At 40.7% G+C, this 22,651-nt stretch overlaps 2 protein-coding genes across 3 annotated transcripts in view; both read right to left on the bottom strand.

Annotated features, from left to right (window-relative positions):
* LOC307018206 (retinal-specific phospholipid-transporting ATPase ABCA4-like) overlaps positions 1–7,031 on the bottom strand; it is a gene marked incomplete at its 5' end in the record, with an annotated part of 42,544 nt that extends 35,513 nt beyond the window's left edge. Inside the window, 6 exons of the mRNA XM_079648354.1 lie at positions 4,490–4,687; positions 5,020–5,147; positions 6,012–6,151; positions 6,384–6,525; positions 6,711–6,804; positions 6,966–7,031. Coding sequence (XP_079504480.1) covers positions 4,490–4,687; positions 5,020–5,147; positions 6,012–6,151; positions 6,384–6,525; positions 6,711–6,804; positions 6,966–7,031 — 768 coding nt within the window. The remainder of the gene's footprint in view (positions 1–4,489; positions 4,688–5,019; positions 5,148–6,011; positions 6,152–6,383; positions 6,526–6,710; positions 6,805–6,965) is intronic.
* A 3,219-nt stretch (positions 7,032–10,250) lies between these two features.
* Positions 10,251–22,651, bottom strand: part of LOC307018801 (rho GTPase-activating protein 29-like) — a 31,394-nt gene continuing 18,993 nt past the window's right edge. For both annotated transcript variants that reach the window (XM_079649232.1, XM_079649233.1), the window contains 17 exons: positions 22,571–22,631; positions 21,819–21,968; positions 21,184–21,248; positions 20,938–21,048; positions 20,168–20,248; positions 19,681–19,848; positions 19,378–19,515; positions 18,591–18,778; positions 17,254–17,423; positions 16,691–16,825; positions 16,082–16,180; positions 15,175–15,338; positions 14,640–14,828; positions 14,349–14,486; positions 13,861–14,084; positions 12,876–13,176; positions 10,251–12,227 (listed from right to left, as the gene is read on the bottom strand). In XM_079649232.1, coding sequence (XP_079505358.1) covers positions 11,019–12,227; positions 12,876–13,176; positions 13,861–14,084; positions 14,349–14,486; positions 14,640–14,828; positions 15,175–15,338; positions 16,082–16,180; positions 16,691–16,825; positions 17,254–17,423; positions 18,591–18,778; positions 19,378–19,515; positions 19,681–19,848; positions 20,168–20,248; positions 20,938–21,048; positions 21,184–21,248; positions 21,819–21,968; positions 22,571–22,631 — 3,591 coding nt within the window. In that variant the 3' untranslated portion in view covers positions 10,251–11,018. The remainder of the gene's footprint in view (positions 12,228–12,875; positions 13,177–13,860; positions 14,085–14,348; positions 14,487–14,639; positions 14,829–15,174; positions 15,339–16,081; positions 16,181–16,690; positions 16,826–17,253; positions 17,424–18,590; positions 18,779–19,377; positions 19,516–19,680; positions 19,849–20,167; positions 20,249–20,937; positions 21,049–21,183; positions 21,249–21,818; positions 21,969–22,570; positions 22,632–22,651) is intronic.

The raw sequence follows: 22,651 nt of genomic DNA on the forward strand, positions 1-22,651 counted from the left end.
AGCCTTGGTTACTCCAATATACAGAGCATTGCAGTAATCCAGTTTAGTGGATACAAAACAACTAGACAAACAGAGTTGATCTGTTTGTCTAGTTTAAAATCACGATCAATCCGTACACCCAGGTTTGTAACAATGTGTTTCACATATGGGACAAGAGAATCCAGCACAGGCGGGGCATTGGGGCCACCACTGGGTCCAAATATTATCACCTCAGTCTTTTTTTCATTGAATTAAAAACATTTCAAGGCCATCCAGGCTCTGATGTCCTGCAGACAGTCAGACAGGCGTTGCTGAGGGTTTGTTGATTAGGAGTTGAAGGCAAGAGTGAAAAGACTAGATCTATATTTGTTACCCAATTATATCAACATTACTGTTGGCTATATACAGTATGAGAATCTCATCGTATGAATAGTTTTGTTATTTTAAATACTTTTATTCACATTTTTACATAAAGTTGTATAAAATGTAAATGATTTGATGGTGCTGACCATTCAAATATGCCGCTTAATATTCCATAAAGGGCTGAGAAAAATATTAATAATATATAGTATATTATATAACGGTATACTGATGTCAGACTAATAATAATAATAATAATTATAATTATACATTACATTTATAAAGCACTTTTCCTGGTGCTCAAAGTGCTTACAAGCAAGTAAACCTAAAATAACAACAAAAGTAGAAAGTGCTAAGCTCGGTGGAATAAGGCCAAGGGGTTAGTTGATTAGGAGTTGAAGGCAAGAGTGAAAAGACTAGATGCCATCTATATTTGTTACCCAATTATATCAACATTACTGTTGACTATATACAGTATGAGAATCTCATTGTATGAATAGTTTTGGAAAGCCCAAAAAGGACAACACTTTAATATTGTTGCAATATTGTTGAGGTATTTGTCAAAATAACTGTAATCTTTGATTTGACTGTACATTGACCCTAGTTCTGAGTGAGGAAACGTTTGAATAAAAAGAAGCAGCAGGATGTGGGCTATGTATTTCCTCCTTAGGGTAGTATAATACAGTAAGTGTTACTTTTGAAAATGACGTTATTGAATTGGTATGACAAATATTTATCAAGCCATCCCTATACAAAGTCAAGAAACCGAAATTGTGTGGATAAATATGTTTCCAATATGAATATTTAGTCAATTAGACAGTGGAGAAAAAGGTGATGTCTCAAAATTCAACACAATTCTGCATATCAGTTTTAAAGTACTGATATGCTGTTTTGGATAAATACTTTCTTGCACAAATTAATTTACAAATGCTTCCAACAAAAGCTTTTTGCAGACCTTCATATCAAATATGTTGCATGATATTTAATATAGGATAAGCTTTATTGACCCTGCAGAGTTTACAAAGTGTAACGTTATGGATGGAAATATGTTTATATATTCTATTGAATTTAGAGAATTGAAAAAAACTCATGTCCTACATAAACTAAAAAAGGTACCTTAATATGCTTGAATATTAAAAAGAGAAAAGAGACAATTCAAAGAAAATAATGATAATGATATATATAATTGATATCAAGCTAATTAATTATTTACACTCAGATGTGGTTGTTCCAAGTCATTTAGTTAATCAATTTACATCTAGCAAAGCTCTTTTACAACTACTCAAGCTACTCAAATATTCAGATTACTAATGTTGTTTTGTCCTCAAGCAAGAGGTTAAGACAGCACTGCAACACTGCAAACAGATAGCCAGGTGTTCCCTTTAAACAGGCACCTGTTGGTGGAGTATTTATACGAGACGCAGCCACACGTCTTACAGAATAGCTCACATGCTCCAGGCGGGGTCTAGATAAGCCCATTACAGAAACAGGCCAAGAGGGATAATGCCATAACCAAACCCTGAGCCAGTCACCTGACTCACTCGAGCTGAACCTCAACTCGTAGAGAAGATATTGAAGGCTGTCAAGTATAAATATAGCAGTTTGTTGATGTTTGCTACTTTTATATTGTTTTTCTTCAATAAAACATGCGGAGCTGTTTCTACTCATCACATGTCACTTGTTAGATGCTTTTATCCAAAGCAACTTACATACTCAATACTGTGGGTAATCCCCACAGGAGCAATTTGGGGTGAAGTGTCTCAGGGACACAACGACATGGTGCCGGCAGTGGGGTTTGAACCTGTGACCCCTTGATCCGAACACCAACACACAACCCACTGCACCACACGCCTCCTACTTCAAACACTCATTCAAATAAATAAGAAAGGAGAGGCTCTGTTGTTCTGCCTTCTCTTTGTTTCTTGCCTTTTGTAAATACACAAGTAAACATTTAGAAACAATTGTAAAAGGTACAATCAGCCACCAGGCATCACATGCACTCATGGAGTCACAAGCAGCTCTTCATACAATAATGAGCCATCTGACGTCGAGCCACAACTCAAAACTAACTGTAACTATTCTGAGCACAAAGCAGCACGGACACCTTTTCAATCACAAAGAAACCCACAATGCAGAATGCTATTATGAAAACAATATTACAGTATCAACCTCACTATACTATAGTGCTAAGTAAACTAAATACATAAAAAGTGTCTATGCAGGTGAGTGGGGCATGTCTTTATTATCAACCATAAAGGGGCCTTATTTCCGGTTCATATTTGTATCTACTATGACAGTGGCGAGCCGTCAGGGCCCTCTAGGCCCTCTGTGAGGGCCTAAGATATTCTACAAAATAATATTTAAAAACATTAAAAAATATATATATATTTTTTAATATATTTTTTAATATATTTTTTAAGTTATTTTTTTCATTAGTTTTACCAAAATAACTTGATTTAATTGTATTTAAAATAACATTTCCAAAGAAATAAATCCTTCGAATCTGCCTATTCAGGTTCTGTTGGAATGTGAAGGGTTAAATGAAAGAAGCTCGTCTCTGCGAGTTACTGTGAAGAGAGGTGCTGTTGGACGCCCAGGCGGTCCAGCTATGAATTCACAGAGGGCCCAGTAACTGAACGAGAGAGTAATGTCAAATGACAGTACAATTGACCAATCATATCTTCCCTCTAAATGGGTGGGTGTTATTATCGCGGACTTTATGACAAGATCCGCCCGCTGTGAAACTTTTCTTGTTTCCATAGCAACAACAACTTCCTGTCAACAGCGTTAACTTGCATTCAAAATAAAAGCATGCCAAATTACACTTAAGACATACAACTGCAACGAAAGTAACAAACACAATGCAATATCCTTTTCAATTTCAAAGAACACAAATAGGGTTATTTACAGGTGTTGTTTTCTGTGGTAGAGGGTCGCTTTCATTGATGCGTTTTGCACCCCGGGTCGTTGTTTTGATATTCCGCTGAAGTAAACGCTGTGACGTAATAACTTGAGGGAAGGAGTGGGGGTCAGAGGGCCTAGGTATAAAAGTCACAGCTCGCCACTGTACTATGACATGATTACATGCTTTAATGGTCAACAAGTGCTTTACTTTTCTCTTACAGCACCTCTTTCGCCCTAGATGGCCGGCTCTGTTGTGATAAGCTTAGAGATGTCTCGCCCCTTAGCCTCTCACGTACAATGTTTGAGCGCTAGTGTTAAACAGTAATGTCACTATGTCAGAGAAGAAAACAAATGTGTCCAATCGAGGCGACCCCAAAAAGCAAAATAGGGCCTCTTTAAGTCTCCTTTAAATGTGTGACTGTTAAAGCACAGCACTGACCGAGTTAACAGGATGATTGCAGTGCAACTCAAGTCACACCGTATTTAACCATCCATCCTCTTCCTCTACATATTTCACAGTACAGTAATCTGCCTATTGACTTAAAAATATGATGTGTGACTTTGAATGATCAGTCTGGTGATATTTCACATTTTTCTTTCTTCAAAACCAACACTATAGTGTAGCTTATTGCTCTGCGCCTTGGAGTTCTGTTGCTGTCTATTAAAAACACATCAGTGAGTCACTCTGTTGCACTGGGTGACATCTTCCTTTGACACCGCGAACACAAACAGATATACACACACACACGCACGCACGCACACACACTGCACATACTTGCCTGCTGCCAGAAGTACTAGTAGCTAGTGCAGCAAATATGTTTCTTTTCACCCCTCCAATAAAAACACCATTAAACTACTGTTAAAGAAATGTTAGCTAAAACCACAGTGCCCTTCTTCTTCAGTGGGAACACATGGCCTTGGAGCTAAGTAGTACAGACAGCACAGGTCAGCAATAAAGTATTGAGAGGCACACTAACACATTGATAAGTCTGTCTGCAGAACAGGAAGAGAGACATATTTGTTCCAACAAATGCAACCTTCAGAGGATCTATCAGTGGAAATGATGATTGCCATGTCAAGTAAACACAAGGAGGAAAGGATGGATCCAAGGAACAACATCCATCTTATGAAGGTCATCGAAAATACAGGATATTATGCGATTCAGAGTCAATGAATGATGTACCATTGTATATAATAGATAACAGTGACATACACACATTCCGTATTTGTTCAAAGCACAACTCACCAGTTTGAAGATTTTGAAGAAGTCCAGATTGTCATACAGTTCGTCCTCTACCCTCTGCAGCCTCGTCTGGCTGAGGGCACACATGGCGTTGCGGACCCCGTGGAGCCCCATGCGACTCGGGAAGATGATGAAGTTATCGAGCAGAGCCTGGCTGCAGGCGATGTCTTTCAGCTGCAGGTCCGGGATACCAAACGCAAACTGGGGAATATAAGAAGGGGAATACTGGGTTTATTGTGGGATATGTCTCAAAGATTAATATCATTACAAGGAAATCTGACTGTTATTTTGAATATATTGATTGTTGTGCTTTTATTTATGTCTTAATGTATATATTTGTATTTTTGTATTCGGGATTGTGGGAAGGGGTATTTCGATCTCTCTGTCTGTACACACAAACTGAAAGATTGACAATAAAGTTTGACTTAATATTGGTTATAAACAACAGAATAATATGTAAGTCCTTCAGTATTCTTTACAAGTCAGCAAAGATGATTTAATATCAGTCCAAGCTTCATCTTATCCCACTGCACCTGTTCCAGTCGTATTTCTGCATTGACGAACTGGTGGACAATAGACTCTGAGAGGCCGACGTTTTGCAAGAGGAAGGCCGTGAAATTCTCCTCATCCTTCAGAATATCATCAAGCTTCAGCCCACGACCTGAAACATCAAGAGATGAGATAGTGAAAGGTTAGAGCAACTACATACAATATTGACAACAGTCTGGACTACAGAGGAAATTATTGGCAGCCAGACAGTCTGGCAGTGGAAAGAAAAATCCAGCTAGAGGATTTGTGTTTAACGCATATCCCTGCCAAAACGTTTTGAGGTCATTTCAAATGCAGTAATACTCAGAATAACAATATTATATTCTAATTGAGGAAATTGATGTTTTACACATTGGATAAATGACTCCATAGTTTATTCTGTAGCTAAAACAATCAAGTGAATAACTCAGTAATAAAACAAAAGATATAAAGTGTTTATCCAGCAGTTGGAACATCTGAAGGATTACTGCCATTGGAAGCAAACTCATTTAGCAAAATGAACCGACCTTAGTGGTGACATTTAAAGTAAGACACATTGTGTTTAAAAAAAAAAGAGAGAGAGAAAGTGAGGACCTATTGTGACGAACACAAGACTTGAAACACCAACACAAAGACGATGTGTCGAAAGCCAAACAAACAAAAAGGTTGAGATTAAAGTGTTGCTTCACTTCCCTGTCAGGATAGGATAAGAGTTTATAAAAAATTAAAGACCCTTTTTTGGGGAAATGCTGTTTACCTTTGGTTTTGTATCAAAGACTGATTTGTATGCTTTTATTTTATAGGGATAGTCGAGAAAGACAGGAATCAAGCCAGATACTTAGGTCGTTTAAACCCATGTGGTCTGCACCCTACCAACTCGGCTCTCTGCTCGCCCACAGCCTCTTTCTCTTCTGATAACAGGGTTGAGAAAAAAAGCTTCTAATAATTATTTTACACTCAAGAGAAGTGCTTCTGTCTGAAACCTTTTGCGCTTTACCTAACACCACAGATGGGTTGTTGCGTAACGTTTCCATGATGTTTGAGAAGGACGACATTTCATGCCAAAGACGGCCGATCCCCTGGACCTCCCTCTCCTCCAGCAGGAGCTCCTGGGCATCAACATAGAACCGTGCCAATCTGAAGACAAGTAAAGAAAAAACAATGAATTATTCAAATTAATTATATTTTCTAGATTATATACAATGTTATAGTGCATTCTCTCATTTCATACAAGCCTGGTGTATCATTTGTAATCAGCGCTAGAGCACTTGGGTCTAATTACGTCTGATTTCATTTTTAACCCAAATTACATCTTTATGAGGTTCTGTGGAGGTCTCCAAGGTTACAGAGATGCTTTGATGTGTCTTACACTGAGTTGTTGTAGTTGGAGACAACACCCGGAGACTCTCCTCTGGTGGGGTATCTGAAGCAGGGGTTGTTGACGTTGCAGAAGATTCCCTGGATCCAGGGCAGAATCCCTGCTGACGGCATGGCCTTGTTTGGGAAATGACCTGAAGAAACAGACAACTCACCTGTGAAAACTTGAAGGCTCGTAAAGTGATTTTACAAGAGTTGCCTCAAGGTGAACATGTGTTAATCCCTCCAGCAATTTCACATTAGTGTAGCGCCTTGATTCTAGAATAATTTGTTCAAAGAAATCACTAAAATCGCTTGTTTAAGAAGAGCTTTGTCTTACATTCATGTTTCTGGTACAGTGGATTGGCCTTCCTCAGCCACACCAGACCAACGAATAACAACACAGGCCAGCAGATCTCAACTATGAAGCGGCCCTGGACAGAAACAAGTAAACGGGGTTAAAAACACACAGAAACGGTTGGAAATCTGTAAAATTGTATGCAATCCTGAAATGTATCATATTCAGAGAAAGCTGTAGTTCTGTGGTGTTATTTTTATCCAAGGTTTTGTCTGACTACTGTCACATAAATGCTACCTTCTGCCTCTTGCGGAGGGTCCAGTTTTTCCACAGTAACAGGCGGATTTGAGAGCCTGTCTTCATTGCTCTGCAGCTTCACCCCTGGAAGGGGTCATCAGACTGTGACAAACCTGCAGATACACAACGCTCCATCAGTGACCACACACTGCCGTTTACTTCTCACAGAGACACTGGACAAACTTGGGAACAACTGACACAGAAAGAAATTGGACTACAATTCTTGGGTCTGGTCTTGGGACCACTAGGGATTTCTCATTATCAACCAAAATATTGATGTGAAAACATATTTTAAACTGCATGGTCCACTTTTGTTTCTGTTGGTTGTTGCTTTTTCAAAAGTCTATATTCGGTCTATTACTATCAATCAATCCTATAGATATATGGAAAATTAATTACAAACGATGCTTTCCCCATTAGGAATGCAAGTGTTTTGTTATTTGTCTCGAGTTGCACTGACTTTGATCTATATTTGGATTTGGACCTGACTTGACTCAAACATGAAGGTACCTGGCCTTAGACCTTACTTGGATTTATTTAAGGTGGTCTTGACTACAACCCTGGACTAACCCTCTTACAAACCCCCCCCCCCCCCCCCTGCTGAAGTGCTCCTGAGCAAAACACTACCACCCATTAAGGTGTTTTGTTCAGCCATGTTGGCAGAAGGAGATTTCTCTGCAGGAAAATTAAAGTCGAAACATTATCACAATAATACAAATGCAGTCGAGGTGATTTATGAATTCAATTTGCACCTGCTCTATCATACAGACTTACACCAAAGGACAAACTCATTTCCAAATTGAAAACAACTTCAAATGCCAATCACATCCACAGGTTATGTGCAGTGGAGCTCAGAAAATGTCAGACATGAAGAGTAATTTGTTCAGAGTGACATGTCAACTAGATTACCGCAGACTAGCAGACTGAGGAAGCAGGGACAGAAATACCAGAAAAACAAAAGGACAAAGACTGTGCGACTACAAGAGGAGAGTGAAGGCTTCCATTATGTCTGACTTCTCTGAAATAACCTTATTATTACTCAAACAGCAATTACACATAACGGGACTTCCTTGCACAGAAATGTGTAGAAATGTAAAAAAACTGCATCTTGCTAAAGTAACCGATACAAGAAGTCATAAGGGGAAAAACATTTTTAAACAAGCATCGACCAACATCTCTTTCATTTCATTATGTTACAAGCATTTAATTAGCTATTATCAACCTGTCAGCGTATACAACATCTTACTATTTTGTCGATAAAGCAAGTTCCTTACCTCTTATAGAATGATGTAAAAGTCGTACGACATCTAGAGAAACAGGTTCACAGAGCAGCTGAAGTAGTGCCAAACATTAAGCAAGGTAAAAGAGCTGTGTGTGTCTCCTGGCTGCCCACACTCTCTCTCTCTCCTCTGCCTGCAGGTCAGCAGCACTCCTAATCTGATTGCTCTAATCTCCCAGCTCAACATGGGCAGGCAGAAAAAAGACAACAGTCATCCATTTTGAAGCAGAATTAGGTGGATATCTGCTGGAGAAGAAAGGGGGGATAGAGAGGGAAGACTGCTCTGTGCTGAGAGGGGTTACAGGATGGATCACAGTAGGAGCTAAAAAGGTCTGTTCAAATGTCCATGAGAAAAATGTACCTGCAGTCACTGTCTCTGCAGGAAAGTTCTCCAGGTTAACAACTTCAAATTTCATTTTTGATGCCGTTACATGAGAAAATCAGAGGTGTTTTTGTGTCGTACCTGTCTGACATGACTCGAGGTGGAGCAGTGATTAGGTCTGGAGAATGTGGAGCCCTGACAGTTTGACATTAAAAGCACTTGAACCTGCTGAGAACCATGGACAAACAGACACGCTTAGCCGAAAACCAACGTAAATTATAGGCTTAGCCCCGCACACAGCTCAGTGTAAACCATGTCACACAACTCCAATGTGTCATTCTCAGATCTCAGTATAACAACAACAATCTCACAGGATCCATTAAATGTATTGTATTTACTTGTTTAAAATGAAATGTGTTTTAGGTTGACTTTTAAAATCTGTCCAGGGACTACAGATGAAAAATAGCCTCTTGGCTAACTCTGGCACATTTACAGAAATGTTCATTGATGTGCACTGTCCCTGTTAAATAAATGAATAAATAAAATAAACATGGGTTGAATTAGGGCTGGCCGATAAGCAGAACATCTTTTATTATAAAATCTATTAGAATATATTTCACTAAATACATCAATAGTGTATAGGGTTGGTGCTTTTCTAGAAGATATTTACACAATGAAGGAATCATTTATAATGTGGAAAAGTTGCTAACTGGCAAACAATAATAAACAGGAAACATATATTTACTGAAAAAATACCTTAAGGTATATGACCATGATCTGACTTAGACGATATCAAGTCTTATTTCACAATATCAATGTAATGTCGCCCAGCTCTAGTAGAAATACAAAATAGGTTGCAATATAACAAGTAGTACAAATAATACAGTAAACTTATTTCTACAGGGCTACAAAAAGAAATAGTTAGAGATATATCGTCGGTTCTCTGCATGTACTGAACAGATATTGGAATGGAGGTGAAACTTTAGTTGATTAGTCGTTGTTGGCAAATTCTTTGATAATCTAGTTCTGCTTTTCTGTGGAAATGTGTTTTTTATTTTAGGAGTTGGTTGGAAGAATTACCGTAATTTTCGGACTATAAACCGCACCTGAATATAAGCCGCAGCAGAGGCATACCACTCTCGGTTCCACTTTTACTTTTGCGCGCTACCTGTCTCACTCTTTTCCGGCCTCCAGCTTTTCCTGCTGGAACCCGCCGCTTAAAGGTGGGGGTCCGCGGACCGGCCATAGAGCCCATAGAGTTAAAGGTGTTGGCCGTTAGCTGTAAAAATCCATAGATTAGCCGCACCGTTATATAAACCGCAGCGTCGAAAAATAGGGAAAAAGGCGCGGCTTATGGTCCGAAAATTACGTTAAGTCATTCTCAAGACATTTCAGTTGGCTCTTGTGACGTATGATTTCACAATGTTCTGTTGTTTCAAAGACCAAAAGGTGAGAACTTAAAAGAGAGTGAAAATGATCAGCCCTATATCGGCCACTTTTCCATTGTTTCATTCTCCAAGTTGTCCAATACTGCCATGAATTTGAATGCATACAGGTTTGAAATACAAAATAGGATGCATTTTAGAAAAGGAGACAGTAATTTGGTCTGTTAGAATAAATCAAACACATCCTGGTTCTCTGAGGTATTGAACAGTAAAAAGTAAAAACTCCTTTGGAACAGAAGTAACAATTACAAATACATTTTTTAATTTGCATCAATCACTGTTGCATGTAATTTTTTTCTGTATGGTCACAATAATGCAATGGAACAACATTACTGTGACGAACATGCAGTATGTAAGAATGGGATATAAAAAAAACGTAAACAGATACATAGGGTTTACATACTGAGAAAAAGATGTACCAATCGCAGGCATCAAAGGACTCATTTGAAAGAGACAATGTTGAACTCTTTAAAATAAAAAAACCTCATGTTAAAAATACTTCCATCTGTTCATTGAAGAATAAAACTTAAGCAAATTCTAACATAAAAAGGCACATTAGAATTTGAACCTGCGTTAAGTGCATCGTGTGATTACATCAAATATAATTTTCATAAACAAATCAAACATTGTACAGGAAATAAGAGATTCAATTCAAAACAAGGAAAATAATAGACTTACAATTCTTCAGAGACAGATGTCATGTTGTGGTTGACACATTTCTTTCTATCTTTGACATACAAATGGATAATTCATGTATTTATAACTTAATAGCACTACACATTCAATGTTGGCATTCGTCTGTTTTGAACGCTTGGGAGAGCAACCACTGTTGACATTTGGACTTGAATATGTAAAATACAATATATTAGTACTTATAACACTTTCATGGTTTATTTTTCACAGGCCTACATTTCTCCCACTCAGCTTGTATTATAAAAAACATCTTCCGATGTATACACTATGGCACGGATACAATCATATTTACAGATATGTGTGTTTTTTTGGCTTCAGACAAAATGTGCCTCTCTGTGTTCGAGCTCCTGCGTCCGCCGAGGGCGAAGTCTTTGGTACACGGGTTTAGTCTCGCTGGGGCTTAGGTCGTCGGGGCTGCTGGGGGGGGGGGACTGAGGGGGGGACTGTGGGGGGGAAAGGCTGGCAGAGGTTGAGACCCCGGGGTCAATGGCGCTGTCGACGGAGTCCTGAGTCTGGAGCCGAGTCAGTGGGGGGCTCGTTGATAGGGCAGGGGATGAGGAGACTACCTGGGCAGTGGTGGAGAGGGCGAGGGGGGGGCTAGCGGTGGTTGTGGTGGTGGTGACCGTGGTAACAGTTGTAGTCCAGTTGGGAAGCGTCCTTGCCCTGCTGTTAAAAGAAACGGGGGGCTTGTAGAAAGTTCCAGGAGGCGGCTGCAGAGTTCTCGGCGCCCTGAGCGTTAGCGGGAGTTTTGGCGAGCTGCTAGCCTCGCCGACAGAATTATCCGAGTCGTTTTCCCTTTTATAAGTCCAGACCGGGTTTGACACTGTGTAGGGAAGGGTGCATAACATGTTGCTCAAACTACTTGAAGTAGGGACTGTAGCGGTTAGCGCTGGGCTAACAGTAGCGGTTATGGCTGGGCTAACTGTAGCTGTTAGCGCTGGGCTAAGAGTGACGGGCATGATTGCTTTCACAGGTTGGATTCCAGTGCTGGCAGGTGGGAGGTTGGCCATGATCTTAGCAGTCCTGGGTGTGACATCATAGTGCTTGTACTTCCTGTCCCACGTTCTCCTCTGCATGGAGTGCGTGTCCATGAAAGGAGTGATGTAGTAGGTGCTAACTCTCGACGAGCCACTTTGGCGGGCTTTCTCTGGCTCTGGTATCTCCTGAATAGATTCAGAGACGCGTTCAGAGGAGCTGGAGTCAGTTTTAGCAGCAGCGTTACGGTAATTCCTCTCGCTGATGTGGGCGGGCGCGGGCAGGCGTTCGAGCGGCATGCTGATGGGTCGAGACACGTGTCTGGCGCGCTGGGTGCGGAGCTGGACCTTTGGTGCCACGGCGGTGGTGGGGGGGCCGAACACTAAGGTGGACCTCTGCATGTCTCCTTCAGCGAGGGTCTGGACCCCGTTGAGTCTGTCCGAGGCCGAGTCCTCCGTTCTGTCCGTCCCCGGCTGCACCTCGTGAACCTCATTCATGATGTGTGAGGAGGGGATCACTGACGAGTATCTCTTGTACACTTTGGCACTCTGGAGCGACAAAAACAATTACATTACAATCTTTTCATCAGATTTTAATTAAGTAACCTTTACTTCACATATCATATTTTTAATTGCATATTACTTAAAAAGTATTCAAATGATTTATTCACAGAATTCTTTTTTGTCTAAACCTGTAGCCTACTAGAGCTGCACTGGTTAATTAACTGTATAACATGTATTATATAACTTTTATGCATCAATGGCAGAACATTATATGTTAGCCCCTGAAATATGGAGATTTCCTGTCTTTCAGTTTTTTTCTAATCACATTACCAAACTAAATATCTTTAGACGGTCAGAAAATAACCTAGAAAATTAGCTTAGCTTAGCATTTTGGGGGAAAATAATCTGCAGATTAATTGATAATGAAACAAATTAGTTCTAACCCTAGCGCCTACATTACCCACATTGTAACTTTCAGAGATCCAAGCCTCTAAAGAGAAAAGGATCTACAGAGGTCTGATAAGCTCACTTCTTTCTCATCCTAACCTCCAGAGTTCTCCTTTTTATTTCTAAGCTGCCGTCTTATCAGACTTTACACAAAAGCCTTTACACAACTTTATATTGAAACTGTCAGACATTCTCTAATACATGATATGAGAGCAGCATTAGTCACAGCCCTAAACCCCTCCTCACCTCTTTGATATCCATCAGGGAGGCGGAGTGTCTGCTGAGCCGCTGCACCTTCTCTTGGGGGGTGAGTCTGGGGGACGCCTGGCAGGATGTGATGTTGTCGGAGGCGGGCAGAAGTGAAACGTCAAACACCGCGTGGAAGTGGCGCACCAGCAGCTCCACCATCAGGGCCTGGTAGGGGTAGTCCACCAGCGAGGACAGGGACACCTCGGCGTCCGTCTGCCGGGGCTTCACCAGCGTGGGGCCGTAGATTATACCCAGATTACTCGCCGTCATCTTGTTCTCCTCCGCCTGCTCCGTCACTCTGTGGGCGGACGGGGTGACGATATTTATAAAGGACATTTTTCTGTTATTTTCAAGAATTGTATCTCGGTTGTAAGTACAGACAACGTCTCACAGTCAAAGCTACACTGACATTCTGCAGATCAATATTTTGTAAAGCTTCAGTGACAACAGTCTGAATAAATACAACATGCCTTAAAACGGTTCTAACCAAAGCCCGTTTCTGACATGTGATTATTTATAAGTGTCTGCAATTAGTCCTATATTTAAACACAGAGCTAAATCCCAGATCAAATGCACGCTGAAGGCTCTTTGAGCACGTTTTCTCTCACTGAATGTGCTGTTATGTTAAATGTTTGTGTTTCATGTATTGTGTCTTGATACTTGTCTGTTGATGTTGGACATGGAGCTGCTGTGACGCAAGTCAAATTTCAGACTTGATCTGACCAATAAAGTATGATCGTATCGTAGATGTAAAGGACATAAGACCAGAATAGTCATTCTAAAAATATTGGAGCTGGAACCAGATTTAAAAACTAGACTATGAATAGAGCATGTGTATAATGTTTGTGTGTTCTACTTCCTCTATGCTATAGGGAAGTCTGTATTTCCTGTTTTGTCTCATGAGGAAGTTTGTGTACAAACTGAACAGACAGACACGAATCCTTCCAATGAGTTAGCATGTGTGTTCGTTAACAGCCCTTACTTGTGTAGGTGAGCTATAAGGAAGCGCAGAGTCCTGTAGTTGGCTGCAGGCAGCTGGCGGAGAAGGTCTCTGATCTTGAAGAGGACTCGGTTGAGCCCGACGCTGGCCCCCCCCTTCTCTCCTATTTTAGGTTTATCCGCCTCCTCCACTATCACTCTCTGACACTCTTTGGCCAAGCCGATAATATCGTTGTAGTAACGATATAGGATCAAGGGCTCTGGTAGCTGCACAGAGAAGGGAAACAGTGATGTGTTTAATGCTCTTAGCAATGGAAACTACCAGTGTAAGTACACCAAATGAAATGCTTATTTAAAAGAATAACAAATAAAAGTAAAAAGCCCAAAAACAACATCTAAAAGTTCTCCAATCAACTGCTTTTTTTTAAATAACTGATTTTATAATTAAAAACAAACTTGGTACCACAATATCTAATATACACATTATTCACATTTAACTGTTTGACTGTCTGAGACCATCTTTAGACCCACCTGTCTCAGGTAGAGTTTGAGAACATTGCCGATATCGTGAGGAGAGAGGTCGGACAGCTCAACCAAGTCCTTCCCGTTTTCAAACGCCTGACAAAGCTTCTCCACGCGTGATTTGGCTCCGTTCACACGATAAATCCCCTGTGAGGGAATAAAACAGGAAAAGGATTGGTACATTTGACTGTGATCATCATTTTAAAAAGGAATGATATCTCCAATGTGTATTGCTTGAAATAAGATAACCCAAGATAAAAAAAGATGAACGATTTCACTGTGAAAGAAAACTCAGTTCACCTTGATGTTGAGGGCTCGACTCTCAATCTCAGACGTGCACTTTTTGATGATGAAAGGGATGCCATCTGGACTGTTCTTCGCTGCTTGTGTAAAGTCGATACCAAACAGCTGCAGTCTGCCTTGCAGCTTTTTATGGCCACACTGGATAGCAAGCGTTTCTAGACACTTCTTATGGCAGGCGAGGGAGCACTGGGGGGAGAGAAGGAGAGAGTTACATTCAGTGGTATGAAGTGGCCATTTGATTTTCACTTAGATTAAACTAAATCCTACAAATAAAATAACAGATTTACTTTTGGTTTTCTTGTTTAAGGTCTTAGCATAAATGTCGGCCGCACAGTGGAGACACATAATGGCTACATATTTCTGTTTGTTGTCAAATAAATGTTGTTATTGCTGCAATGTATGAAGTACTTGGGCAGCTATACAATTACACTAATTAATTTATCATTAAAAAGTTCCATGTCCTCTTACTGTACTCTGCATGCAAGTAGTCAGCGCATTTGAACAGCTTATGAAAGAGTATTATGTACTGTACCTCCTCGCACTCCGCTCCATGGAAAACTACCAGGCTGTCACACTCTCTGCACTTAGATGGAGCTCGTAGTTTTCTCAGCTTATGGGTTTGAGAGGCTTTGGACATCTGAGCGTTTCTGAAGGGACCCGGAGAACTGGCCGTCTCCGTCACCATCTCTGCCAGACCTGAAAATCCGATCCAAAGATGAGGAAACACGCCAGACAGGTGACTTCCACTTCCTGTTAGTCGAAAGCAGAAACAACTGAACCTCTGTGAGGGCAACTAAGAAGCCTTTGTTCAAGTCACGTCACTAGGTATATTATAATTTGGAGTAGTTGATATTTACTGGTTGTAAAATGATTATTTCAGACCTAAAGTCAGAAATATGATGAAAGATATGAAAACAGAATAGGTATGGGCACTTCAACTTATTGTAAAACGCCTTTAGGTATTATTTTAACATGATGATGTCATATAAAAATGGCAAAACAAAAAACACACAGATTATATTTGATGCATAACTTTACTTCATTATCATGAACACAATTACAGTTCAATTCACCAGAAACGATTACAAAATGAGGTCAGATAGGAGAGCCAGTTTGCAGCTTCCATTCTCAATGAAAGAATAGACATACACACTGACCCAGACAGCTCCTCATATATACAGGAAGTGTGAGCTGAGGTCATGTGGCCAAACTAACATGAACCCAATCTGTGCAAAAATCTGTCAAGCGTAAAAAAACATTTGATGCTGAGCGAAACCCACGGAAAAAAAACATCCTTCGAGTCTTGGTGTAATATCTCCTTTTTTTTTTCTTCGTCTCTTGCATAGCTTCCCTTTCACACAACACACACATACATTCCTAAAAAATTGGTTTGTGTACAAGTATTCATCTGCCCGAGGAAAAGGGGTCACACGCATTACCGTTGTCTGAAGGCGACGGTTGCTCCCTCTCATCCAGGTCATCAGCAGAAGACATGGTGCCAGTGGACGGAGTCCTCGGCAGCCGTCGCTTGAAGTCACCTGACGGGACAAACACAGGTCATGAATTTGTACATACAAATAATCCAGTGACTAATTTAAAAAGAACAGTTTAACAACAGATTGGCACAAGGACAGTATCCCGGTGCAGAGAACAGATTGTGCTGCTACGTGTGCACATGCAGGGTTTGATATATCAAAGCTTGGCTGGCACAGTGTGGCAAACAGTTTCAGATGTAGAGGGAAGTGCACTTAGAGATGAGTAGTGTGTGGGTCTGTTGTACAATGAGGAAGTTACACAACAATTATTATACTTAGAGTAAATACATAATGTGCACCTTCTTTTACTTCTGTTTTGATTTCGATATTGAAGTCAAGCTATTTTCAGATTTGTATTTTTTTCTTTATCATCTTTAATAGTTTGGGTGTTTTTCCAAATTGATTTCTTGATCTCATCTACTCAAATGTTACCTTTCTTTGTTGCCTGTAGTTGTTTATATAAAACCGTTTCCAAAGACCTTTGTATTAATGAAAAGAATAGAATCCTCTTACCTGGACTGGCGGTGGGGGAGTCCATGGACCGGGACTCGCTGCTGCCTCCCGCGCTCTCCGAGTCGCTGCACATCCCGCCCTGGCTGCCCTGACTACCGGAGGCCCAAGCTCTCAACGTGGCCTGGCTTCTCAGAGCTGCAAGGAAACATAAAGACCACCAGTCACACACACAAGCCGAATAAGAGAAGAAAAAAGAAAATCCAGCTCAAAAGCAGCTTCCCATTTAGTGATATTCTTAGCGTTGGTTTTGGTTATTTCTAGGCAGGTCACACGTATATTCTGGACTTATGACGCGTAAGCCGCACACAACGGGTTTGATTTAAGTCCTGAGAACATTTCCATGACTCAGAACTCAGACCATGAAAAGGCTCATAAAAAGGTGCTGAAAAGACGCCTGTGAGCTTCAGCCATTTTGGAGTTTGGGAATCATCCATAATCGAAAATACTGTATATTCATGTATCAAATGTGACCTTGTCTTCAAGTCAGCTGTTATTCGTAGCAGTTTTGAAGTCATCGTGTTTCCTTGAATTGCAAATCAGTATTTACTAAATGAGACGAGTACCTGGTATGTCGGTGCTGCTGTTGGACCTGCGCTCGCTGATCTTCGCAGAGCGTTGAAGGGCACAGTCCACCTCGTCTCCGCTCAGCACGTCACCAGAGTAGATGGATGCCTGCGACAGGTTGCCATGGGAGGAATGAGTGCTGCCCACAGACCTTTTGTTGAACACAAACCTGGGGAAATAAAGTCAGAATGAAAGGTTACGTGATGAAGATGTATATTGTTCCGGAGTCACTCGAATTTGATTTATTACAGTGTGGGGATTTGACATGTGACTCAACTTTGACTTCTCCAGGCACTGAGACTTTTGGATTTCAGTTTCTGGCAGATCATCTGTTTTGCTAACACCCACCCCCCAAGACTCCAAGCAGCAAACTTGGAGCACAGTGTTATAAACAAGCAAGCATTTACTGACATTATATTACCACCACTTCACAACACACATGGAGCACCTTTGCCCTATTAAGTGAGCCACTTCATTTCATTGGAAGAAAATGAGCCCCTTTCTGTCTATGACAGGCTAACATAAGCTGTTCTGGAGACCCCCCAAGATTTTTTTATAATTCCATAGTTGCTAACAGATGTTAATAAAAAAAAACATGAAGTCAAAAAAAGTTCCATTTTATTTGTAACTTCAAAGAATTTTCTGAAATGCTAGTTTAAGAGTGAAAGAGAGGATTAGGAACAGAAACTGCAATAAGCCCAGCCGGTAGACCATTGCAACATATAATGTCACATGAAACACGTCAGTAGCTGAACAATAATGAAAGCACTAAAGCATTAAATTCCCTTTTTAAGCCACAAAGCGTTTTTACAGCAGTGTCAACACTTACTTACTTACAGAATACAATAACATCATCAATCTTACCATTAACTTATTACTGAGAAAGTGAAGCGTTGCTTATTTTCTTAGTGGTAATGAGGATATGTGTGTATGGGAGGCGGATTCTGCTTTCACAATCTAAGTCTTAGGGACAGCTCTAACCCCGAGCAAACTCTCACGCTCACAATCTCCCCCACTGCATTCAGCCTGCGCCACAGATATTTCCTGAGGAAGGGCAACAAATTCAACACGCATTCTGTCTCTCCTTGACTCTCTCTCTCTCGCTTCCTCCCACTCTGACTCACTGTTACCTTTGCTGAAAGAAGAGATTTTAAAATGAGTTACTTGGAGATGTTTTGAAATACTCCTCTAGGATTAAGGTTTCATTCTAAAAATGTACTTTTTCACATTATGGCCTGCAACAAACTACAATGTGAGAATACAAATGGGGTTTAGCATAGCTTAAATACTGAGACCTAATCCCAGAATCTTAGTGTAAATCCACAGTTCTTGGTACCTGGCATTGTCAGACGAGGTGGAGTCTGAGTGCAGACGCTCTTTAGGCAGATCTTTGGGCAGGTTACGGATGAACTCAGCATAGCATTCACCCGGCTCGTACAACTTGGAGCTCTCACTCAGAGCCTGGTAGTGAGCAGGGAGCGACACCGTCTGCGCCTGCTGCATCTGGAACCAGTTCACCGTCACCTGAAGAGAGACGGATTAGTGTGATGAATGGGTGAATGACTCATTTAGTGAATGATTGAAAGAAAAAGGGAAATGAGCACTTTAAAAAAGACACAAAAGGACAAATACAGGAAGATAAACATTCTTTTAGAACTGTAGCTTATTGCAATTTAATATACCGGTAAACAAACAAGTATTTGGTGTGAACTTCTAATGCTTGACAGATTTCTAAAATTTCTACATTTTTACTAATAATTTGACCAACCACTCCAGCTGTAGTAATATGTACAGTGCATGTCAAATGGCCGGCTATGTGATTACATAAGATTGGAATGTGTTTCTTTGCCTATAAAAGCCTTCTACTTGGCTTATCCAAGCACATATTTAGAGCTTTTCTATAATCTTAGAAATGTACAAAAAGGTTTTAGCAACAAAAGCTGCCAAACCCAAAAAGTAATTCCATTGAAGTGTAAACTTTGCTTTAGGAGCAAGTCATTTGTTCTCAATGTATAATGCATTGAAACTGTAAGATATGTAAATAACAACTAAACGATATTGGATAATCAACTTCTCTCTCCGTAACTGGGCTTGTTAGCTCGTATCACGCAGTGCCCACTCACAGCTTTGAGTGTGAGGTCACACTGGAAGACCATCTCTCTGATCTGTGTGAGGATGGTGCTCTTGGCGTTGGCCAGATCCATCTTCCTGACGCCTGCGTCAGCCATGCAGCTCTGGTACTGATCCTGGGCCTCCTCCGCCTGGTCACAAGAAAACACACAGAAAGTAGTGAGAATGTGGATGAAATGCTTCATGTCGATAATACGGTTTTCAGGACTATTATGCACTGCTGCAAAGACACGCTCCCTGGTGTGGGAAACCTTCAAACCTGAACATGCCTTGTGATATTATTCTCCCCTGCCTACCTTCTGCAGAGCCTCCTCCTCCAGCTTCCTCTTCTTCTCCAGCTGTTTGTTGCCAGCGGCAGCGTGCTCCTCCTGGGAGCGGTTGGTAGATGTGTGGGCTTTCTGGTACTCCTCTCTCCTCTGGGCCTTCAGCACTCGTGCTTTACGCAAGGTTGCCCCGGCCTCTTGCTGCCAAACCACACAGATAGACCATGATGTGATTACAATCTGACTTAGGGGTTAAACGGTTATCATAAGCATAGTCAGGCACACCCTTCTGGTTGTTTCACCTCACATGAGAAGTGACTGTAAACACTGCCAAGAGGGCTCTTTTTCTTTTAACCATCAGAAAAACAAGTGATGACGCAAATTGAAAATCTAGTTGGTGCTTTTGCTGATTTGACTTCCATAAATGGATCTATACTGATATTTAGAAATGCTAAAAGGAAGATGTGCTTCATTGATTTTGAGCTAATAGGCTGCATTAAAACAGGGACATGTTACAAACCATTTTCTTTTGCTCCCTCTGCCACTGCTCCTTGATGTCTTTCCTCAACCTGTCGAGGTCATTCTTACGGGCAAGAAGAGGCTGGAAAAACAATTCAATGAGGTACAGGATTTCAAAAGGTATTATTTTGTTTATTTCAAAAGCTTTCAAATGAAAAGTAAAAGTTAAAGCCTTGTATTGTCATTATACACAGAGTATAACGAGATTCAGAGTGTAACTCTGTCCCGGTGTGCAAAAAATACAAACAAATACATAACACTAAAAAACATGGCAATAGGACAGACAACGTACACAATCATACGGGGGAATAAATAGTTACAAATATTGATATAAAAATAGTATATAAAGTGCATTAAAAGTGTGTGTATGTGTGAGAATGGTTACGGTTATTGCATTATGTGTGGTGGTTGAGCAGCCTGACGGCCCAGGGGTAGAAACTGTTTTTGAGTCTGTTTGTCCGTGACTTGAAGCTCCTGTATCTCCTCCCAGAAGGCAGGAGAGAGAACAGTCTGTGACCTGGGTGAGAACTGTCCTTAATTATTCTGTTAGCTCTGCTGAGGCAGCGGGAGGTGGAGATGTGTTCCAGAGAGGGCAGGGGGCAGCCTGCCCTTATATAAAGATAAGTAGTAAGTTAGTTAATGAATTGTATCAGAAATGCTTATTTTCTGATCTGTAAGTACTGTTACAGAATATTAGAGTCCCAGCCACACTGTAATACAACACAGGGATTTCATTTATGTGCACTCGTGATTTCCATTTCTCATTGTTACCTGAATGTATTTGTTGGTCTGAAGAGCTATTGCAGTTTGAGTAAGCAGCTGTTTGTATTCAATGTCGTTCTTGAACGTGGAAACGTAGATGTCACTGAATGGCATGTAGTCCTTGGAGAAACAGATAATTAAATTAAATTGGCCATTCCATAAATATAGATTTCAATCAAGGACAAGATGACAATCATATACTGCATACACATTATAAATAAAGGAAGTGTTTGTATAAAAATACTATTTTCTTACCTGTTGGCTGGCCAGTGTCTTAGCAGACTCTGCCATTTTGGAAAAACTTTTGGCACACTCAATATCTGAATAAAAGAGATACACAAATGTAAATAATCAAGTTTGGATAAAACAACATGCACTCCATTTAATCTAATTCCATAATGCTGGAATGAAACAAGCAGATATTTTGGGCTTGAATGCTTCATGTGATTAATGAACTCAATATGGTTGTTACATTAGTAAACACAGTATATTACACACACATATACATATCCTAAACTAAAAAAAATGAAAAGTACTGAATAGTTTAAATGGAACAAACAGTAACAAATGTTTTTCTGCTCAGAGTGCAAAATAAATTGCCATGACTAAATGGCTGTAAAATCTCACAAACTGTTCTGCCCCTGCTGAACTCAATTAAAAGCAAAAAGGCTTATAATGACTCAGGGGTCCATTTTAAAAACGCTGTTTCATTCCTGGGTCAAACACAATTTACAGATACCTCTAATGTCTTTTTAAACTGTACTGCAACACAAGATGGGTGTACATCTTTACTGTATAGGAGTGATGTCGTTTTCCAAACATATCTACTATATTCTCCTGAGGCAGTAACCCAATCCAGAGCTCCACGGTCCATAGTCTCCATGTCTCACCCATGGCCAGCCGTTTCTCCATCCAGGCCAGGAGGTCTTTGATGTACCTGGACCAGGCCTTGGCGTAGAGTAGAGCAGACTCCACGCCGCTGTCATTCTTCAGCAGGGTCAAGTCAACCTCTTCCTCTCGTGAAAGCGGCACCTCTGGACCTAGAGAGCCAGTAGAGAGAATCGAAAACACATGGTATCAAGAAAATTGCCAGGAGTTGGATTGGATTGATGCGTCTCAGTTCTACTACCCCCAACAGACGTGTGTGGGAGGTAAATGGAAAAACACATTCAGGTTAAAGGTAACAGTGTAGGAGGATGTAAAAGTGCCGGGCATCTTTTCAAATAGCATTATTTTCTTTCTACTGGTTACACTGTGATGCACCTCTCCCAGGCATCCACCGTCTGATTCAACACAAACCCCATGTGTTTCCCATCCCACACGGAACTACTCCTAAACAGGCAAGGAATGTGAGATATGTGGCCGGAGAGGGGAAAACGAGCAGCTAGTATGAAAAAAGCAGCAGAAATAACTAGGGTGGAAGCAGAGGCTTAGGGTGGGTCTACCTCAGGCATTCAAGAGTCCAGCGCTTAAATCACTCCCCTAACTCACCATCTGACACTCGGGGCGGCCCCGGTATACAAAGCGACAATTAAATGCTTTTTAAAGCAGCCATTAATAGTCATTACTTTTCAGGTTTCATTTATTTCATTCTACACCCACGTTGCTCAGAGGTAAATGACGGAATGTGAATAACACTTACCCACAAGGTCATTTTTCTCTGACAAATATCCCTCAGGATCCAAAGAGAGATTGTCAAAAGACTGTGAAAGAGACATTTTAG

Source organism: Notothenia rossii (genome assembly GCF_949606895.1).
Source record: "Notothenia rossii genome assembly, chromosome: 9".
Lineage (NCBI taxonomy): Eukaryota > Metazoa > Chordata > Actinopteri > Perciformes > Nototheniidae > Notothenia > Notothenia rossii.